Here is a 23,952-nt window from a genome sequence, read left to right as displayed (position 1 = left end):
ACTTGACCTTTGAATTTTTTACCTCAAAAATCAATAGAATTCCTGAGATCTATTCTAGTATCATGCACACCATAATATATGAGCCTAGAATAAGTTAAACTGAAATTATCATGTTAACAAGGACTTCAGAAGGGTAACATGAAAGCATGTCACTGTGACCTTGACCTTTCACCTTTTGACCTCAAAGTCAATAGGCTTCCTGGGATTCATGCCAGTATCATACAAACCAAATTATATGAGCCTAGATTAAATTACTAGTAAACTGAAGTCATCGCGTTTACAAGGACTTCAGAAGGGTAAGATGAAAACATATCACTGCGACTTTGACCTTTTGACCTTGAAATCAAAAAAGCTTTGTGGGATCCATGCTAGTATTATACACACCAATCATATGAGCCTACATGTAGGAGAAGTTAAACTGAAGTTATCGCATTTACAAGGATTTCTGAAAGGTAAGATGAAAACATGTCACTGTGACCTTGACCTTTGACATTTTGACCTCAAAATCAAAAGGCTTTTTGGGATCCATGCTAGTATCATACACACCAAATTATATGAGCCTTGGTTAATTCATGGAGCTATTGTAATAGCTCTGTGGTTAATTCAAACTTCTTCTTTTTCTCCTTCTTTCTCTCTCTCTCACTCTCTTTTCTCATTAAATTTCACCCCATCTTTAAGTTCCTCTCTCTCTCTCTCTCATATCTTTTCTTCACCGTCTTCCCAAAGCTCTTTCGCTCTCTCTCTCTTGCCTCTCTTTTATCCAGCTGACCCATTCCCCTTGCTCTTTTTCTCACTCACTGACCGACTCCTGGTAACATACATCATTGAAAGCCTGTAAGCATTGCTGTTTGAGAACATCAATAATGGATGAGGGCATTCATTTTTTACACTCTATAAATGCTCTTGAGTATAGACCAAAAACATTCAGCAATACATGTAGTATCAAACAGCAGTAATGTCTCGTGTGCGTTGATGTCTAAAGGCGTAAAGGCCAGAAAAGGCAAGGGTAAATATATCATAACCCTGTTGTATCCTTTGCTAGAAGAATCTAAATATGCCCTCTTTTCTTGGTAATATTAAAGTTTCTTTTACGTTTAACCCTATCTAGGCCGGGGGGGCCTCGGAGGCCCCCCCTCAACGAATTGCGCGATATTTTCGCCGTGCGAAATTTTTTGACCGCGCCGCTCGCTGAGTTTTTACTTTCAAGTCTTGCGCAACTTTTGAGACCAATTTCGCGTCACCCGGGTACGTGGTTCTGGAATTACGCAACATTATGTAAGTGCATGTCAGACCGAAAATTGCTCAAAAACATGATTTCGTGTACAAAGTCAATGCAAATTGTGTTTTCAACCAAACTTCATAAATGTATGATTATTTTTAGTTTTGCTAGTCTAAATTTATTCATGTTATGATTTTTATGATCACAGAAGAGTCCCCAACAAATTTCATTGAAAAAACAATGAAAAACAAAAGGTCAAAAAAACAAAGAAATACATAAGAAATTGCAAAAAACAATATAATACATAAGAAAATGATTTGATATCACAATTTTTTTCATGTATTCTTGCTAAGGACACCACAAAGAGTTTCTATACCAAAAATTAGTACATTTGGAGCTTTATTTAGGGAGTTAGAGGAAAAAGTATGATTTCGCATACTAATTACGCATAAATTAGCATAATCACTTAATAGCGATTCGCATGAAATAAATTACTATACAATCTTGTAGATTATGTCCCAGACAACCCGCGTGCCAATTTTTGGCGCGATCGCGCGGTCGACGGCCGAGATCTTAGGGGGGGCCTGGGAGGCCCCCCCCGCGGCCATAAGAAACTCCCAAAATACCCCGGCCTAGATAGGGTTAATAGCTAACAAGAGAAAAACATCATAAAGACACTATAACCGCTAATTTGACAAAAAAATTGTATTTTATTTTATGCAAACTTGTCAATATTGCACAATCTAAAATCAATTGCAACACTTTTATCTCATCAGCAATTGGTGAACATCTTCCTCTTCCTCTGTCCATTATCATTTTCCTCCAATCCTTCTCCTACTCTTCAACCTCCTCTTCTTTCTTCCTTCTTGATTTTCTTCTTCCTCTTTCTCCTCCTCTTCCTCTTCTTCTCCTTCATCCTCTTCTTTTCCTCCGTTCTTCTCCTACTTTCTTCTTTGATTAAATCTTTCTTTTCCTTCATTCTTCTATCTTCTGCCATCTTTCTTAATTGTTCTTTCTTTGTTTCTTCCCTGTTTACTTACTTCTTCATCCTTCTTCTTTCTCATTAACAGGACCTGTTCCATCCTCTGAACTATTTCAGGATTCTGACTCAAATATCCTATAGCTTGTAATACATCAGACGTACACTGTCATCAAAGTTTCAGAGAACCCACCTGTTAAGAAGAAATAAGAATGTACATATTCACTTCAGTTGTTCATCCTTAACCCATCAGAGACTGAGCCTACATATAACTTAAGACGCATGTATGAGTCTCTGAAGAAATGTGTTTTAGCAAAATCATTCAGTCTCCAATATTTAATATAATCAGAAGCATAGAGAAATTACTTATCAGCATATTTCAACCAGAAAGGGCTAATTATCGATAACAAGAACTTAGCTACAATAAACATTAAGACAACAAGTGGAATGCCTCTGGCCATCTCACCTGCATCACGCGGTTCAATATAGCAGCAGTGCTGACTTTGCATACTACTCTAACTCGCACAAGATGTTCAGTGATACATGGTTACTCTTATGTCCTCTTTTTATGAACTAGACCAATAAACTTACAGAGATATGATGGTTATTCAACAAAAAACCCCAACATGGCCAAAGTTCATTGACCTTACATGACCTTTGACCTTAATCATGTGACCTGAAACTGGAACAGGATGTTCAGTGATACTTGATTACTCTTATGTACAAGTTTCATGAATCAGATCCATAAACTTTCAAAGTTATGATGGTAATTCAACAGATACACCAAATTAGGCTAAAGTTCATTGACCTTTGACCTTGGACATGTGACCTGAAACACGCACAGGATGTTCAGTGATACTTGGTTACTCTAATGTCCAAGTTTAACGAACTAGACCAATAAATTTTCAAAGTTATGATGGTAATTCAACAGATACCCCCGATTCGGCCAAAGTTCATTGACCCTAAATGACCTTTGACCTTAATCATGAGACCTGAAACTTGCACAAAATGTTCAGTGATGCTTGATTACTATTATGTCCAAGTTTCATGAATCAGATCCATAAACTTTCAAAGTTATGATGGGAATTCAACAGATATCCCCAATTCGGCCAAAGTTCATTGACCCTAAATGACCTTTGACCTTGATCATGTGACCTGAAACTTGCACAAAATGTTCAGTGATGCTTGATTACTATTATGTCCAAGTTTCATGAATCAGATCCATAAACTTTCAAAGTTATGATGGGAATTCAACAGATATCCCCAATTCATCCAAAGTTCATTGACCCTAAATGACCTTTGACCTTGGTCATGTGACGTGAAACTCATGCAGGATGTTCATTGATACTTGATTAATCTTATGTCCAAGTTTCATGAACTAGGCCCATATATTTTCTAAGTTATGATGACATTTCAAAAACTTAAACTCAGGTTAAGATTTCGATGTTGATTCCTCCAACATGGTCTAAGTTCATTGACCCTAAATGACCTTTGACCTTGGTCATGTGACATGAAACTCTAATAGGATGTTCAGTAATACTTGATTAACCTTATGGCCAAGTTTTATTAACTAGGTCCATATACTTTCTAAGTTATGATGTCATTTCAAAAACTTAACCTCAGGTTAAGATTTGATGTTGACGCCGCCGCCGCCGCCGTCGCCGTCGGAAAAGCGGCGCCTATAGTCTCACTTTGCTTCGCAGGTGAGACAATAAAAAAATAATATTTTTTCCAGAGATCAAGTACCAGAAAATGGTTGCAAAGACGTTCCGCAATTATTTAGGTGCACATCCTGATACATCGATATGTTTCATGCGCTACGCTTTGACGGCATAATGGCTGTACAGCTGTAGGACATTCCAAAGCTATAATAAAGTCTAGCTTTGCAACAAACTTTGCAGAAATTCAAATGAGCATAGAAAGCACATCAATGGGATATCTATAAAATATCAACAAGGGCAAGGGATACCTTGCATGAACTCAGATGGTCATCAAGTATCTTTTCAATGATTCATTCATTCACCGAATTCCATACTTCAATACCATTCTTATTCGTTAATTTTTTTTTCAATATATTCTAATAAGGCTTTCCCTTTCTAGTTGCCTCCTCATTCATTTATAAAATATGTACACTCTTTTCTTTATTCTACTGTTTCCCAGATTTATCATTGTATTATTTGCAATTTTCCCTACGTAATTTATGTTAACTTGGTGTTTTGTTTTTATGATGAATGGAATAATGCTATCAATCAATCATATCATTCTCATTCAAATTTCTTTTAATTACTCATGAATTCATCTTCCAATTTTTTCTCCAAATTTCTTTTTCATAAGTATTAATCTTTATATCATTATTTGAACAGTTTGGATTTATCATAAAACAACATAGAGCATATCTCACCATGAATCCATTCATTTGCCTCATAGAAGGCGGAGCCTGTAGAGTACTGGTTGCTAATAGTAACCCTAGTTGCAGACACGCTTCCTTGGTGAGCGTAATGCCATGAACCATTAGGTCTTTGTTCCATTCTTCACCTAACCTGGAGGGCAAATACGAGGAAAAGAGTGAAAATTGTTGTACGATAAACAACAAAAGGTTCAAGTTCCTTCTTGATATTTTTTCATGATAAATCTGTAACACAAAAAGACATAGCAATGTTTCCTGGCTTTTTTTCCTTCAGGTCAAGTATAACTTTAAAGAGTTAAATTAAATTTATCATCATACTTATAAATACTAAAAGCAGTGATTTCATGTCATTGATAGGTACAATTTCCATAAAAATAATAAAGAAATAAATTGAAACACAAGAAATACACATCAAAATAATTTAAATCACAAAAAGTGCATAAGAAAAAATATGATAATTGATATTGCCATTTTTTACATGCATTTGATAAAAATCCTAAAAAGAGCATCCAGACAAAAAAAAGAATGAATTTGGTAATGGAAGAATATAGTCACTTCTGGAATTGGAATCACATCACCCAAACGCAATTCAAGCGCACATGAGCATTATGAATCTATCAATGTGTAAAGTGATGGGTTTCAGATTTTTTTTTTTATTTCTCTGAACACTGATAAAGGTCATTCAAGCTCCTACTTTGTTCTTCATCGAAGAATGTGCTAACATATTTGACCTTGATAAAGACATTTTTAAGTTGATTAATGACTGTTATTAATACCATCACACTGACGTCATCTATGCGTGGCACAATTTTAGCATTCTGCTATCCATCTTGATTACCAAAGACAATTAGGCACATGGTGGAGTCGTTAGACCAAGCTAATTATTGTGTTAAGTTTATAATAGCAATGCAAGACCTTGGAGTTGGCTCGAAACACAGGATAATTAGCTTGAGGAAGTGCCATGGGGGTTTAATTGGAGGGGAAACCTATGGGAAATAAGTTGACCCTTACAGAGAAAAATGATCTTTGGTGCATTATCAAAATGGAGATAATGAGCTTGCCAGATCCCTATTGGGGATTGTTCTTCTCTGTTGCCCAGTTCCAACATTGTTAGCTGAATAAATGTTGACTTCTCTCTTCACTATGATAATTTTCCGCATACATTCGTAATTCCGAAGGTTCGTTAATCGGAAAACGAAATAAGGTTCGTAATTCCGAAGGTTCGTTAATCCGAAAACGAAATGAGGTTCGTAATTCCGAAGGTTCGTTAATCCGAAAACGAAATGAGGTTCGTAATTCCGAAGGTTCGTTAGTCCGAACGAAATAAGGTTCGTTAATCCGAAAATTAAATAAGGTTCGTATTTCCGAAAATGAAATTGATTCATTTTGGTAACAAGAACGGTGCTGTTCTTGTAAGATAACAGGATATTATGCAATAATAAACTATCGAACGATGATATATGTGTGTGTTGTGGCCAAAGAATGTATTGATTTAAGAATAGGCGCCCGGATCAAACATACGCTTAATTTCGACCTTATCTGAGCAAATGCTGCCCAAGCAAATGGTTTAAAGATTCAGCTAGGGGATTAAGTGTGTTGGTCGTTTGGGAGTAACCTCCAGATAATAGGTTTATATTGGAGGGGATGTCGTTTTTAATAAGAGCTTCTCCTGAAAATTAAAATGTATACTTTTAAAAAAGTATTTATTTTGAAAAAAAAGAGGAAATTTCCCATTTTGGAAAAATAGCATTTCCCTGTTATTTCTCTAGGGGTACAAGTGCCCCCTGCTACCCCCCCAGGCGGATCAAATTTTCACCAATGGGGGGGGAGGGGCGAATTTTTTTCACCCATAATTTCCCGGATCGGCAGCTCTAAAGTTGATTTTTTGTTTGTTTCTTTGAAAAGGTATTCCTAATAGCCAATAATTATCATAAAATAAAGTAAATATGTAATAATATCTTAAGCCCTTGTTAAATAATGCGAACGCGAAAAAAAATTCGCCCCCCCATTGGCGAAAATTGGATCCGCCTGGCGGGGGGGTAGCAGGGGCAATTTTCCCCCTAAAGAAATAACAGGGAAATGCTATTTTCCAAAATGGGAATTTTTTTTTTAAATAAATACTTTTTTTACAGTATACATTTTAGATTAATTTTCAGGAGAAGCTCTTATTAAAAATGACATCCCCTCCAATACAAGTCGTATTATCTGGAGCTTACTCGCAAATGACCAACACACTTAATCTCCTAGCTGCATCTTTTAACCATTTGCTTGGGCAACATTTGCTCAGATAAAATCGAAATTAAGCGTATGTTTGATCCGGGCGCCTATTCTTAAATCAATGCATGCTTTGGCCACAATACACACATAATCATCGTTCGTGAGTTTATCAATGCATAATATCCTGTTATCTTGCAAGAACAGCACCGTTCTTGTTGCCAAAATGAATTAATTTCATTTTCGGAAATACAAACCTTATTTAATTTTCGGATTAACGAACCTTATTTTGTTTTCTTACTAACGAACCTTCGGAATTACAAACCTCATTTCGTTTTCGGATTAACGAACCTTCGGAATAACGAACCCTATTTCGTTTTTCGGATTACCGAACCTTCGGAACAACAAACCTTATTTCGCTTTCGGAATAACGCCACAAATGTTCAGATTAACGAATGCTTTTTCGTTTTCGGATTAACGAACATCGAGGTATAGGCAATTTACGTGTTTCGGAATTACGAACCTTCAGAATAAAGAACCTTCGGAATTACGAAGTGTAACCATAATTTTGATATGTATCTTGATATCTCTCTTCTTATTCCTCTTCCTCTCTTCTCCCCCATCCCCCCCCCCCCCCGCATCTCCCTCTCTCTTACTTTCTCCTGTTCATTTTTGCTTTCTCTCTCTTTATTTATCTCTCTCTACCCATCTGCATCCTTGTTGAAGCTAACGGTTCTCTTAGGCATTACATACATCATAGTGTCAATTTTTTTTTTTTTTTTACTTTTTATCTTGAAATGTTTACTTTGATCCTACAATATATACAGTGGTGCTAGAAAGTTAGCAAAACCCACAAAAAAAATGCATTCCTTCATGCTGAGTGTTGAATGGAGAAAACAACGACGTTTGGTAAGCCCAGAAAAACAAACATTATTGAATGCAATTTATCACCTGACTTCACAATGAAATATCTAAACATATGTTTAGATATTTCATTGTGAAGTCAGGTGAATGAATTTATAATTCAGGAGAGGGAAAATGGTTAAGACCTAAAAGGCTCCATGGCCCGAATTCACAAAGGTGGTTTTGCAAAAACCACCTTTGTGAATTCGGGCCCATTAGTAAATGGTATTGAATTCTTTAAAATATATGAATAATACATGAAATCTCAATAGATAAAAAACATTAGTAAATGGACAGTTTTTACGTATAAAGTACATGCTGAGAAGAAAAAAAAATTAAACCAACGAGCCATTTTTTTTCTTCAATAATGTAAACAAATGATTCCCTTCATATGGAGGGGCATACAGTACATGTAAATAAAAATAATAAACAAAGCGATTGTAGACCTAGAGGTAATCTACTTTTGTGCTTCAGCATAACAGTCATTCAAACTCCTGAAATGAATCTTCCAAATCGTATATCTATGTAAGTTACATGTACATCAGCACAAGTATGTATTCAAAAATTTCATGATTTTATTGACCATCAACCAGTCATCATTTCTTCAGGTTTTAATTCGATTCCTGACAAATAACCTTTGGATGAGGTATACTCTTCAAAGGTGGTTGGATCACAGGGTGTGACATTTCACAAAGAAATCCATTTAATAGTTTAATGCAAATCCTTGCTTCTGATTGGCTGAATGCAAATAAGTATAAAATCTCTGACAAAACTTTTCATGAAACACTCCCCAGTCTGAAAACTCCTCTTTCTTCAATCTAAAATCTGACCTCAAAACATAGACTGACCTTAGACCTGCATCACTGGTGCATGTCTGGTAGAGGACCTTGACGATTGGTTGACTCTTCAGTTGGATTTCTAATCTGCTGCCCTCTAATGGTACAGAAGAGGACGGTTGATGAGACGATGAATTCCCTGTCTCTTCTCTGTTGATAGATGGCGCTCCTCCATATAGAAGCCTGGTGTCTATTCCTAAAAGCCATATCTGAGAAGAAAAGAAATTACCATTGATGTTGAAAGATGATGGTAGAATGATTTTGGGAACAGGTTAAAACCTTTTTTATAACTAGTCATTGCGACTAGCATATGACACTGTATTATTTTCTGTAAGTATAAACTTTCTTTATTTCTTGTTTTCTTTTTTTTCAAAATTGTGTTATTTGATTTCTAATAAAGGGAAAAATGATAATTCAAACTGAAAAAGGTCAACAAACTTGTTATTACTAGGAGTCTTCATCCAAAATCAAGATTTTTTTTGTCTTTTCTCCATACTTTACGAATCCTAATATGACCATAAAAAGGCGCGCATCTAAAGTTATCTTTCAATTTTTTCGTTCTCCTGGGGTTTGGGGAAAACTAAACATAATTGAGATGATGCAAATGATTGTGTATTCATTGAACCATTCTCCCCCCCCCATATTCTTCCTTACTTTTAAGCATTTCAAATAATAGAAATAAAGGCAATAATGATGAGGATGGTGAGGAAGATGATGATGATGATGATGATGATGATGAGGAGGAGGAGGAGGAAAGGATGTTAATAGAAATGATAATTGTATCAACTCTCTTGACTGTTACATTCTCTTCCATACAACCACCAAACTCTTCTAATTTCTTCCCTCCCTCTCTCTTTATACCTGACTCTCTCATCCTTTTTTTTTTTTACTCTTGCATCACTCATCACTTTCACAAATTCTTTCCTTTTTCTTTTAGTAACAACATCACTTGATTATCTTCTAACTTACCAATAACCTTGGTCTATGTTCCTCTTCATCCTCAATGATATACTTGAAGGTCATCTGAGTCTTGAACAGTTTGACCATCAAGCTGCATATAGTGTGTTGAAGAGGATTGCTTTGGGAGGAAATAAAGAAGAGAAGATATTAATATCAGTCACTCTTTCTTTTCCTTACAACAATATACCGGCCCCTGTCTTATAAAGAGTTGCGATTGATCCAATCAATCGCAACTATGGAAACCAAGCAAAGTCAAGATATAAAAGCACGTTTACTTTTTAAAACTTCTAGATATGAATGTATATCCATAAATTCATTGATTTCTTGACAATTTGTTGTGATCTCCTTTGTTTACAACTTAGAATATTTTGCAAATTTCCTGTTGGAAAAATAATGACACTGATGGATTTCCATAGAGTTACGATTGATTGGATCAATCGTAACTCTTTGTAAGACAGGGCCCAGGTTTCCTAGTCTGTATTGACACAACGAACGGCACCTAGTACAGCTTTTGTCTCTCAGTATCTTACTAAAGTATCCAAGTCATATGATTTGTGAGGCCCTTACACTTTCACGATTTCGGGTTCCTGTACTGCCCACAGTGATGAGTGCCCATGGGATACAATACAGGACAAGTCGTACATTCAATGAGGAAAAACAAGGCAAGCAGATTCCACGATGCATAGATATACAAGTCTAAAAATAATCTAGAATCAGTCATTTTGAACAAAAGGGTGCTTGCCATGGCCTAAAAATAACCTGCTTTGGCCTGAATTCAGTCTGTTTTCTTTTTTTTTCTTAAAAAACAACAACAAGAGAACACCTAGTTACCGAGAATGTGTATTGCATTTCCATTTAGTTGAATGCAGGATAAAAGAGCATTGTGGATTAAATGCCTTGCTGACAGGCATAGTTGCCACAGCCGGGGATTGAACCCCAGACTTTCCATGTATAGTCAGGTGTCTTAGACCACTCCAAATTTAGTGTGTTGCCTGAAAATGACATCCCTGAACAATTTCCCACTCTGAACATAATGTGCATCACAAAATATCCTTAGGGTAGCTTTAAATTATTAGCTGCTTGCCATTTACAGGATATATATGACTTTTGTTTGTTAAAGGGGATAAAATCATCAAAACATTATATCTTACATGGTATGAGAAAGCCCATTTCCTTTTCCCTGGATACAGATTGCATAGCGGTATAGCTTGGTGGTTTCTAACTGACTGCTGCCCCCTGTTGACAGGATTGAGATAAATGGTTAAATATCATATCACGAACACATCAGTAAAAGCTTAGTAAAGGGAGTAGTCAAACTTGCATAACCGGGCCTCCATTAAGTTTCCCATTTTCCCCATAAATGGATGTTCATCCTTCCATATTTTGATGATGCATAACATATGCAAATGTTTCTTCTTCAGGAAGAACAGATGAAAAACATGTATATGATGACATATTGATGGACACGTAAACAGAGAAGAGAAGACTTTATTTAGATTAATATAGAATTTCATATGGGGAAGCTGCTTTCATTTGAATTGAAGCTTTAAATATCAAATACTCTGTTTAAATAAAAATATAAATGATTATCAGGTGTCAGTTTACTTCCAAGCAACAATAATAATAAATGTACATCATCCCCAAGGTGCTTATCTGTGTTTTCAGTCTTAAGTGTAATCCTCTTTTTCAGATTAGATTTAATAATTTCACAAAGTCAGGTTTCATAAATATGTCGACAATGAATGTCGACAATTAACCATGAATGCTTGAGCGCCTAGGCAGCCCAGCTAAAGCCAGGGTAATAATAGTAGCAGGGCCCACTGGAAAAACAGTTTTCAGAACTGAAGTGGCTTCCCTGGGTAAATATACCTATATTATTAGTATCATCATAACCTTGATTTTGACTTTCTCATGAAGTAGTTGTAACAGACTTGTTAAGATAAGTTTTGAATAACATAAAACTATATTAATAGAGAAATTCTCCACACATTCTGTCCATTGCAATAGACAATATCTATTATAGAGATGTTGTACATGTAGTCTCGAGGTCATGTGTCTGGACTACAGATCACGCGGATCAGAGTTTGATTCCTGCATCAGCATCTATGTCCTTTTGCAAGGCGTTGGGATCTACATTTGCAATTGAGAGAGATAAATGGGTAGGGGAAGGCGGGGTAAGTTGAGCATAGGGGCAAGTTGAGCCACCAGCCCCAGGCCAATAATGAATGAGTCAGACATTGTGGTGGTGTCATGTATTGATGACCCATAGCATAACCCCTAACCCCACTATATTGTTTTCAACTTTGAAACAAAAAGTAGTTTTTTAGAGGGAAAAATATGAATTTCAGCCAAAAAAGTAAAAAAGAGTGTGAAATAGATAACTGCTTTATAAACACACACGTCTTTAAATATAATAAAGACATGATAACAACATTATGAGTCCAGATATGGATCTTCATTCTTGTCATAGTCTTTTATATGATGGATGCATAATAAATGTGTGGATACAAAATTATCGCACTAAGTTCGGACTGGGGTAAGTTGAGCCAAACAGCATGGGGCAAGTTGAGCCATGGTAATTCCTATGGTAATGTATCTTAAAAAACAAACAAACCATAAAAATCGATTAAAATGCTGGCTGAAAGGAGTAAATTTACATGGCTGCTCTTTTCCTTTTAAAGAATGTTAGTATTTATAGAGAATTAGCAAGTGAAAAGACTTTAAACAAAAAATTGACATGCTGGTTCTCCCCTCATACATTTTGTACATAGTTTTTGTGGCTCAACTTACCCCAGAAGGTGGCTCAAACTTACCCCATATATGGGGCAAGTTGAGCCATTTGACATCGTTTTTTTCAAAGGTCACGATGACTTTCAGTGTGGGGATAGAAAGTTATATATAGGTGGAAAATATTTCAGAATTAAATTTCAAGGCAAGGTACTTATTTCGACAAGATTATTAATCATATCAATTCTAACATGCAAAAAGCAAAAACTGTCACAACTTACCCCGCCTTCCCCTACCCTGCAGGAATTAATTCCTTTAAATGCTAAAAAAAACTCTGTATTCGCAGCTATGTTTAATGCTTGGGTTATATTATGCAGCGCTCAAATACATTTGGGTAATTTCATACAATGATCAAACTTTTTGTACGTCCAAACCCCATTTTTCTAAAGTCCTACTTCACTTCACAAACTGGCCAAGTCATGGTCAATTAGAGAACACTACAGACTGTCAACAGAAAAAGAAATCAGAGACATGAAAAATGTCATGAAGGTCCCACATATAGGGGGTCGGACGTACATATTTTATGGAATTGCCCATTTGTATCATGCAATCTATAAATGTCACATATTACATGCATTCTTTTATCTGTTAATCACATAGCACTTCACACAATATTATACCTTTTCTTACCTGAACTATCTATAGATCCGAGAATGCAACCACACCTCTGACACAGTATGCTGAACCATTTACCAGCTCTCTATAAACAATGAAAACAAAAGAGATATGAATTTAAATTGTTAAGTAACTCATACATTTACATACGAGGTATTACGGAGAAATGAATTGCTGCATTGCATCACTTTCTCAGAAATGTGACATTCTTATCAGGAATGTTTGTTGAAACGCTTGCATTTTACTTTTAATTATCATTATAACTCTCATAATTCGATAGCCTTCACCATAAGTGACATGTTTTCTAACTTCCGTCAAACCAACAACTGTCTAAACAGTGCATAAAGTCATTTTCTTTATGTACTACTGACAAATTTTAATGATGAGATTTTTGCATGTATATTCATAGATTTTGTTTAATTAACGATCATTCAAACAGACTTTTTGTGCTCTTTGCCATGGCCTCACCAAAAAACACAAACAATTTGAAATACCATGCCAAAGAACTAAACACAAGTAAATTTAACAAACTCCATAAGTTGCCCGAGAGTGATAAAATGCTCAACAAAAGGGGACTGAAAAGTATGTGTATATTTAGAATTTGAGCTGCAAACGAGATGATGAAATCACTTCTCTCGACAATCTAGTCCAAACTTTGCTCGATAAACATGACAAGTCAGTCTGACCAGTGCACACAAAAAAACTGCTCAGTACTTCACAGAATCGATGAGTCTGAGAATGAAAATACGAACGAGACTATCATCCCTCCATGTGATCAAAGACAGAATCCAATGCTAAGGATATTGACAGAAGTCAGGAATTATAGTAAAATGACAGAGGAATTTTAGTAAAATGACACACAGGACCTAACCTACATAAATCGAAAGAGATTGAGGAGCTCAAAGGATACAATTTTTGTTCATGAGAACCTTTAAAAACCAGATCTGAAATTTTCTGGAAAATTAATACAAGGCTCAAAGACAATCTAGATATGCTGTGAACCAAAGACAGCTGAATCCTGCAGAAAATACACCTACAAAAAACAAGTCTCTATCACAAGGCTTTTATACTCCCAATATTGATTATGATGACATAACGTACAGTTCAGCCTGTAATAAACAGGTTCCATCTTACATTTTTGTTAGTTTTTATATGGAAAATAAATACTTTTCTACACATTCATACCTACTCACAATGTTTTATTATTTTTTTGATGGTTAGTCTCTTTAACCTTAGTTAATGATGTCAACCCAATAGCTGGATAACTGGCCTGTCAAGTCCTTCTCAGAAAATGTTTTCTTCATAAAAAATAATAATGCAAATAATAATGACATAATAATGATGATCATGATGATAACTAGGATGATAACAATGATTGATTGGTGGTGATTTTTTACCTGAGTGCTAAGAAAGCATGAATGCTTGTCAGCAAGCAAGCAGAGGACTGACGGCTTAAGATCCTCTCTGAAGGACCTGGTACTGAGGATTAAAGCCTTACCAAAGGGCACTAGCGCACCAAGTGGGAATCGAACCCAGGTCACCGGAATACGAATCCCCCGCTCTACCGACTGAGCCATCGCACCTCCTAAATGATATAACAACGCGCCTCGGAATAGAATATTTCTAGATAGATGGCGCTTTATAAATGCCTATTACTGTTATTATTATAATGATGATAATAATGATAATAATATTATGTAGTTACATGTAGATGCATAATTTAGCATAAAGCACCCTCCATCTCTTAAATATTTGAAGTTATAGCATTATCATTGTACATGTCAATTAAGGGTATTGGCACAAGAATCTGCTTACCCCCTGTTTATTTGATGCAACTGTCTTCTTCTTCACTTCCATCTGGACTGACCCCTTGGTCAACATCCTTGAATTGACTAAGAGATACAGGTCATCCACCATGATGCAACCTTCTTCAGGGGTCAACTGTAGAGGGCTCGTCTTGCCCCTTTCCTCTGCGATGACCTTGCTCTTGCAGCACCACATGTCAGCCGCCATGTCACCCCAGTCTCCCGAGGGAAGGGGTAGGACCTTCTTGAAGCCACTGGGAAAGAAATGAACAAGAAATAAATGGAACCTCGAGGCACAATAAATTCTTGTTCCTATTTCAAAGAGAGTACAGTTTGATTTTAGCAATCAAATGCTGAAATTGATTATAAATTCAAAATATTTTGGAAGAGTAAATAACCCCTCGATAGAAGTGTATACCGGTAATCATAAAATATTGACTGGCATTGGGACGGACAAGAGAATTATGTTTCCTTGAGTCTTGATAAACAAATTACACTATGGTTCATTTTGAATGTTCACTGGAGTGGAGCCTACCACGAATAGCATTATCAAATCAAATAAGGGTGAATCATCCTAAAAATTGGAAGCAAAATCCCAAAACATAAGCAGTATCTATATTATAATAATAATAACACAGTTCTTATATAGCACATCACATTATGTCATAATGACCCTATGCGCATCCAAAGGACTTGGATATTATTACCCCGGCTTTAGCCCCGCATCCTTTTACAGTGCGGTGGCATTTCAAGGAATAAATTCCTGCCAGGTACCCATTCACCTCACCTGCGTTGAGTGCAGCACAATGTGGATGAACTTCTTGCTGAAGGAAATTATGCCATGGCTGGGATTCGAACCCAGGACTCTCTGTTTCAAAGGCAGAAGACTAATCCATTGGCCACAACGCTCCATGCCATATTCATGGCAATGTTATCAAAGAAAGATTACTCTGATCTAAATAAGGTCCAGTATCTCACCTAACAGGTTGAACAAGTATTGCCCCACATCTAGAGCAAGTCACTTCACAGTTCGGATCAACCAATGCCTTGAGAAACTGATCACTAGTCTCTTCATCCAGCTCCCCTCTCTTCTCTCCTCCATCATCCTCATCACTGGTCTCCAGCTGGAGCCTCATCTGGATCCCTTCCCCCTGGATCCACTCCAGTCCACTGCAGGATCCAGGTAGAGAATGGAGCCCCTCGGGAAGGAGAAATGTCCATTGCTTGAATGGTTTGTCACAAACTAAAATGATGGCGTCTGATCTCACCTCTATACTGTATGTTTGAGAAGAGTTCCTGAAAATATAAGGTGATAAAACGGTATTTTTTCAGGCGACAGTGCTGAGCTTGCAGCCTTCTTGATGATACTCTGCTAACAAAGTACTTTGAATAGCATCATGTGAAGTCCTAGTACCTACAAAGAACACCTTTTTTTATTTTCTCTAGAATAAATATATTTTTTTCAAATGAAAGTGAAATCTTTGGCATAATGGAAGCAAGTATCTAGGTTAATTATTTACGTATACATAGTGGCATCACGCGTGGGTAGACTATGACATGCAAAAGTTCCTCAAAATTTGAAAAGTATAATCGTACTTTATCAATCATAGAAGTTGAAATTACATTGCAAAACAAGTGTAATAGATCATTCAATAATAGTGTCACATAGTATCTATAAAACATGACTGCACATGGGTAAATTGCAACAAAACCATTTGTTTTAAAATAATAAAATAGTTGAATCAGTAAAGAGTCTACCACGCCAGGCCATCCATAATTGGGCTCGTATTCATTGTTTTTAGACCCTTATCAACTTTGTGATAAATTCTAATTCATGCATAGATTTGTCAATTCGTATGTTTCAATCGCTGATGTGGTTTACGGTACACCATGTGGAGTGTGATAGAGTGTGAAAGAAATCAAGATGGCGACGTAAACACAGCCGTAAGCTCTTCCCACCTTTTCATAACAAATCTCTTGTTTTTTTAATGAATTCTTCTTTAAATATGAAATCAATATCGCAGAAATGTTGGAAATGAAGTTGGACCCCATGTACGTTTTAGGGCTAGATCTTTTAGAGGGAAAGTAGAATTCTCGGGGGCGAAAGTTTCTGGTTTTGTGCCCGTATGTACCAGGCGTTAGTGGGGAGTGACTCCATACGTACAGTATATGACTTTCAGTCCCCAAAACGCCCCAGGCTAAGTGTACGGAGCCCGGCCGCGCGTTTCCGTTTTACACCCTGGCGAAGGCATTTTCCGGAAAAGTAGCCAAAAAGCGACTAGTGAAGAGTCTACGTCTACGTTTGTTTACATTATCAGCTGGGCGCGCGATCCAAAGTCCGCACCGAAGTTATCCGCAGAACATACCGTACTTGGAAATGCAGCTGAGCTTATACTTTCCAGGTTCAATACAAATGTTTGCCTTGATCATTTGCCTTGCCGATTTGCTGATGTCTGTCTTTCTATCTGTCTATTATCTATCTCTCAAATTCTATCTCTATCTATCTATGTAACTGCAGTATCTATCTATCTAATAATCTTCTCTGTCTCTCTCATTCTTTATCTAACATCTATCTATCTCAAATTCTCTATCTATCTATCCATCTATCTGTCTGTCTTTCTCTATTTCTCTCTCTCTACCTACCTATGTATTACAGTATCTATCTGTTAATTTGCCGCTCTTCTCTCTCATTCTTGATCTATCTGACATCTATCTATCTCTCAAATTCTCCAGGGGCCTGTTGCATGAAATGGTCTTTCGTAGAACCGTTCTACGTAAGAACGAGATATCGCTCAACTGTTTCACAAAGCCGATTTGGGCGATACGAAGAATGGTCCTTGGAAAGACACCTCCAGACATGTCCTACGTAGGCATGATCTTCTTTGCACACCGCCCGCCACCGTCGGCAATGAGAGAAAATGCGGTTACGGCAAGCCACACTGACATATCACCTTTAAACATATTTTTTAGGGGGTTGATGCGTTTTATCTGGGATGGCGCCAAGTTATTTTTTTTTACATGGGGGCTAATTGTCATCACTTTTCAGGTCGACAAGACGACCATAACGGAAGTCATTTTAACTTCTCTGAGGGTAATGTAAGCCCAAATATTTTCAAAATATGTTTTCTTTTATTCTCCCTGTCCTATCCCCACCCCTTTTCCATTAAAAAATAAATAAACTTGAACTATGAAATGGGCTGCACTCCCTCTCTGACTCCTTATGCTTTCTCAATATAGATAATTAAACAACATGAAAACAAATTTCTTAAAAAGTAATTGATGTAAGTAAAAAACGTGTTAATAACGTTCAGCAAAAAAAGACCCAAAACTAAGATGTTAAACATGCTAAATCATTTATTTTTATTCATTTTCATTATAATTATTATTTTTGATGAGCTTGATTATAATCAATGAAAATTAATTCTTGAATGGATTTGGGATAACTTGAGATGTAAAAAACAAAGATCTGCAGAAATAGCTAATTGAATTTAGGCCCATAGCTTACGAATCCATCACAATCATATAAATGAAGATAAGTTCACAAAGAAAAGATGAAAAGTCCATAACGAAGAGGCGCATTTCAAATCGCAGGGTAGGCCCTAAAAGAATCACGTTAGTCATATATATTTTGTATATTCTTATATAAATTTCCATTAATTCAGTGATCAACTTTAAATATGACCAACGTTTATGATCGTTTTATTTTTTGCATTATTTCCGGTTAACGGTATTTTTTCCATTGCGGATTACACAGCTTTTTCTATGCTTTAATTATTATTGCATAGCTACTTTATTCACTTGGCCATGTTTGCAGCAATTTTCATATTTTCCTTGTCTTCGGATACTCATCATGCAACTGAGGTATGTTTATACTCTAAACACTCACATTTGTATTTCTTGCGTTATATCTAACAAATAAAATAAATAAATTACATATTTCACACGCAGCCTCTCATATTTTCCTTTTTAGTCTCATACAATCAGACACTGTTGATTTTGTTTACACCATTCAAACCCTATTTTTACCTCAACAAATAACATATTAACGCATAATTTGCAAAATTGTCATCATATATAAGTATTCTATAAAATAAAGAATATTGAACTACTAAAATGTCTAAATTACTAAGTTACATCAATTTTTATATCGGGCAAGGGTCTCTTTCGTTGAAATATCAATGAAAGGTGTCTTTAAAAGGACATCGTGTTCTAAATAAGGGAAATAATGAAAATTTCGATTTTATTCAGTTATGTTTGTGAATCTTTAAAGTTTTTTCTCTTTTTACCTCATAAGCTCCATACATCAATTCTACAATCAGTAATAAATAAAACATCATTTGATCTCTTTTTATTGAAATAAATGATTTTAAGAAAACTCGTCATTCCGAAATAAAAGGTTCAGGTGACGATGAAGACTAAATATTTTTCCGATACTATCGATATAAAACGATGTCGCGGACTTGGAAGACAAAATTGCCTTCGTGAAACGGAAAGCGCTGATTTGTCGCCAATCTTCCTATCTCGGAAGAATGGTCCTAGGAAGTTCCTACGTATCACTCATCTCGTCATGCAACAGGCCCCAGCACTCTCTCTATCCATCTGTCTGTCTTTCTTCTATCTATTTATCTATCTATCTATGAAACTACAGTATCGGTTAATTTGTCTATCTTCTCTGTTTCTCTCATTCTTTATCTATCTAACATCTATTTATCTCTCAAATTCTCTATCTCTCTCCCTCCCTCTATCTATCTATCCATCTGTCTGTCTTTTCTCTATTTCTCCTTTTCCGTCCATATATCTATAACATATCTCCATCTCTCAAGTTCTCTCCCCCATCCATCTATCTATCTTCCATCTATTTTTGTATACAGTATCTATCTATCTGTTAATTTGTTGATAATCTTCCCTGTCTCATTCTTTATCTATTTAACATCTATCTATCTCTCCCTCCATCTGTCTGTCTTTCTCTATTTCTCTCTATCTATTTATCGATCTATTTTTATAACTTCAGTATCTATCTGTTAATTTGTCAATAATCTTCTCTGTCTCTCTCACTTTTAAATCTATTTAACATCTATCTCTCAAATTCTCTATCCATCTATTTATCCATCTATCTGTCTTTCTCTATTTCTCTCTATCTATATATCTATTTATCTATGTATCTATCTATCTGTTAATTTGTCTATCTTCTCTGTCTCTCTCATTCTTTATCTTTCTATCTATCTGTCTCTCAAATTCTCTATCTCTCTCCTTCTCTAGCATCTGTCTGGCTTTTTTCTCTCTTTCTCTTTGTCTGTCCATATTTCTATCTATAACATCTCTCTCTCCCTCTATATATCGACCTCTCTGTCTCTCCCCCTCTCTCTATTTATCTATCCATCCATCCATCTCTCCCTCTTTCTCTCTCTTTCTATCTATCTATCCACCTCTCTCTCCCTCTCTATTTCTCTCTATCTATCTATCTGTCTTTCTTGTCTCTATCTATTTATCAGTCTTCTATATCTATCTTTCGGCAGCTTCTAAGTGTATCAATCCATCAAACTTCAATGTGTCTTTCCATTATAAGTATCTGTTTATTTTGATTTTGTCTGTCATTCTATTCATTTCGTTAATAATTTATTTTTAGAAAAAAAAACTATCATAAACAACGCGACTGCAAAAGCATGTTCGGATTTCACTCCTGACTGCCACATGAAGTGCCGAGGAACTCCGTGCTCTGATCAGTAACTGCGCAAATTGCATGCGGTGGTGGTGGACTCGCCTGTGTCGCACGCTGCATGCAACCAGCGACGTGTGTAGACTCTTCACTAGTCGCTTTTTGGCTACTTTTCCGGAAAATGCCTTCGCCAGGGTGTAAAACGGAAACGCGCAGCCCGGCCCTGCTGCCATGCTAGTGTTGAGAAACGAGCCCCAGGCCAGGATTTGCCGCGACACCGCGCCGTCCCAACTTGCAAAGCCGAGCCAACCGGGCGGCGCGGCATAGCTGCTTTCCTCGTATTCGTTTCAGCGGAGAAAGCCAAGACAGGTCAATACTTACAGTCGACATTTTTCAGATGTATTATCGATGGATTTTACATTCACTCCGATTGAAATTTGAACAGCTTTCAACTGCCTCCTAAATTCACCATATAATACTGGATCTTCCATTATCAGACCTCGTTATTTCGAAGAAAATAAGTTTTTGCAGAAGCTCGTGCACACTAGACTTTGGCATAGAAATAGGGTGTCATAGAGTAAACAAATAAATTTGGAAAATACGGTACCTGCAGTCTGCACCCACCCGGCAGCCCCCCCCCCCCCCCCATATCAATGAAGATTGAAGGAAAATTCAATAGAGCCTAATTTTTTCTCATACATGGCATGCTATCAGTTTTATAAACTTCTATCAGTGAGAAGTTCCTTTTTTTATTTGCATTAAATGTATTTCTATACATCCTACTGTCACTATTTCTTCTTCTTAATCTTCTAAGCTTCTTCTTCTTCCTCTTCCTCCTCTTCTTCTTCTTCTCCTTCTTCTTCTTCGTCATCGTCTTCCTCCTCTCATTCCTCTTAAAATATCGATTGCACTCATCTTGTTTTTTATGATCGTTTGTTGAAATATTCACATACTATATTCAAGGGCGCCGGAAGCGGGGGGGCAGGGGGGCACTTGCCCCCCCAAAGAAAATTTGGGGGGGCAAAACGAGATTTTGCCCCCCCCCCCCATGTGCCCCCCTAAAAGTAGAAAAATTATATCATTTAAGGACAAAAGTAAACGATGAAGGCACTTTTCTGCCTAAGGATTGTCATTTCTTTTGTCAAAAATGAAAAAATTTCGCCCCTGACGGGGCACATCTTAGTAAGCCTTGCGTCTTTTAACGAACATGTCCCTCTGTGAAATATACCTTTGATAAGCGCCTTTTCCATCTTATTACAGTGTGATAACGTTTAACCTTTAAAACCCCCATTCCACAGAGAACAAGACCGCTGGAAGACCTTTGAAAGGCCATGAATTTTAGTTGATCTTTCAGAGGTCTCTCAATGATGAACCTACAATGGTCTTTGAGGTCTTACACGAGTCCTGACCAATCTTTCAGTGGTCTTCGTGGTCTTCATGGGCTCCAAAACTTTTTGAAACGGTTCAAAACAGTCTTACAACGGTCTTACAGGAAAATTGCCGATTGTCATTTCTTTTGTCAAAAATGAAAAAATTTCGCCCCTGACGGGGCACATCTTAGTAAGCCTTGCGTCTTTTGACGAACATGTCCCTCTGTGAAACATACCTTTTATAAGCCCCTTTTCCATCTTATTACAGTGTGATAACGTTTAACCTTTTAAACCCCCATTCCACAGAGAACAAGACCGCTGGAAGACCTTTGAAAGACCATGAATTTTAGTTGATCTTTCAGAGGTCTCTCAATGAACCTACAATGGTCTTTGAGGTCTTACACGAGTCCTGACCAATCTTTCAGTGGTCTTCGTGGTCTTCATGGGCTCCAAAACTTTTTGAAACGGTTCAAAACAGTCTTACAACGGTCTTACAGGAAAATTGTTTTTCAGTGGTCTTTCAGCAGTCTTTCAGCGGTCTTTCGATGAACTTATTCAAAGGTCTTCATAGTTTTTCATTGATCTTTCGGCAGTCTCTCAAGATTTTTGCGGAGATCACTGTAAGACTCATGAGAGATTATTGAAAGATCATTGAAAGACCATTGAAAGACCAGGCAAAGTCCATGGAAAGAATTCAGAAAGATCACTTATTGCATAAAATATCTCTGAAAGACCATTGAAAGATCTCGAGAGGACTAAACCGAAAAGTTTAAAGAGTTATAGAGGATTGAGTAGTTGCTTATTGGATAAATGAGAAGATGCTAGCTTGAGTCGGCGAATGGAGTGCAGAGCAGGAGTACTCATCTATCAACTAATCAAGCCTCTTCTTCAACCTTTTCTGGTTTACTGTCTTTATCAGGACTACGCTCGTTTGAACAAAAAATTACACGACTATTTACTGTTTACTTCCTCCTATCAATTTCACTTCTTCCTCTATCCACTTTTTTCGAAAACTCCACATGGTGTACCGTCAACCACATCCGCTGTTGGAATGTAATTGTTTTCTTCTAAATAATGTTACATAATGTACATTATGAACTGCCGTAGTTTGTTAGTTCATGATTATTTACAAATGAATATTTCCTGGAATTTGATATTCATCATTTCCTAGTTATGGTCACATTTTCCCCAGAAAATATGTAAAGAAAAAAAGAAGATTTTGAAGGGGTCATCCAAAAGTGCTTCCCAGCCATACAAAACATGACAAAGGAAACACATAAATCGAGTAATGTTTTAAATTTTCAGAATAGTTTTAAATTGTTAGACAATAATTAAGCAGGTCATATTTCTTTTTCCTCCAGTTACAAAATATGAAACGTGTTGCCTATGCATGGATAATCAGGGACTCTCTTCAATGCTGAGGTCAGAAATGATTTAAATAGAATGGGGATTTAAGCGCTTTTCGTCGTCTGCCACGTCAGAACAATATGGCATTTTAAAAAAGACATTCATTAGAATGTATTTTGTTTCTGTTGTTACGCTTCTTCTGCTTAATACACCCCTTGAAACTTATGATAATTGTGCTCTCTCGCGTCGTCCGTGTATGTACATAAATAAATATTTCTGAAAGGATATTGCATGAAAAATGTAATTTCTGGTATTTTGAGTCAATATAAGCGTATTACGTAATTTAATTGATCAGACACGAAAACCACTTTCCGAATTAAGCGATCGTTTTGCGCGTAGATTTCATAGGTTCTCATAAACTCTGAGTAGTCTTTCGTAGTGAATTCTATGTTTAATTCTCAAGATATTTATTTTTGAATTCTCTTAGAAACTTAACTTTTAAACTCCATTTTTACACAAAGTCCTTACCGTGGGGCGGGGGGGGCCACGCCCTCTCCCCCTCGATCGCTTCGGTATATTGTGCCCCCTTCGGGATTTTGCCCCCCCAAAACTGAAAGTGTTCCGGCGCGCCTGACTATGTTTCATATATTATGTGGGTTTAATGCATCAATATGCAAATTTCACTTGAATCATTGGATAGGCCTATCCATGCAAAAACTCCGGTGTTGATTTAACACCAGCCCGGAATCTATATATGTTCACTGCCAGAGAAGTAAATAACACCAGTTTGGAATCAAACCGATGCTGTTTAAATACTAATTGGTGTTGTATAAACACATATCTGGTGTGGAAAT

At 36.6% G+C, this 23,952-nt stretch overlaps 1 protein-coding gene across 1 annotated transcript; it reads right to left on the bottom strand.

The window, feature by feature from the left end:
• Positions 1-2,202: 2,202 nt before the first annotated feature.
• On the bottom strand, positions 2,203-20,919 carry LOC121413895 (E3 ubiquitin-protein ligase E3D-like). The gene is made up of 9 exons (XM_041606880.1): positions 20,763-20,919; positions 15,704-16,021; positions 14,736-14,979; positions 12,936-13,005; positions 10,670-10,754; positions 9,528-9,636; positions 8,571-8,767; positions 4,600-4,738; positions 2,203-2,391 (listed from the first exon to the last, which is right to left on the bottom strand). Exons 1-9 carry the CDS (start codon positions 20,870-20,872, stop codon positions 2,371-2,373), a joined length of 1,293 nt encoding a protein of 430 aa, XP_041462814.1. The 5' UTR covers positions 20,873-20,919; the 3' UTR covers positions 2,203-2,370.
• Between the last annotated feature and the right edge of the window lie 3,033 nt (positions 20,920-23,952).

The sequence above is a fragment of the Lytechinus variegatus genome, chromosome 4, assembly GCF_018143015.1.
Source record: "Lytechinus variegatus isolate NC3 chromosome 4, Lvar_3.0, whole genome shotgun sequence".
NCBI classification, from domain to species: domain Eukaryota; kingdom Metazoa; phylum Echinodermata; class Echinoidea; order Temnopleuroida; family Toxopneustidae; genus Lytechinus; species Lytechinus variegatus.
This window is presented reverse-complemented; position numbering and strand designations above follow the sequence as displayed.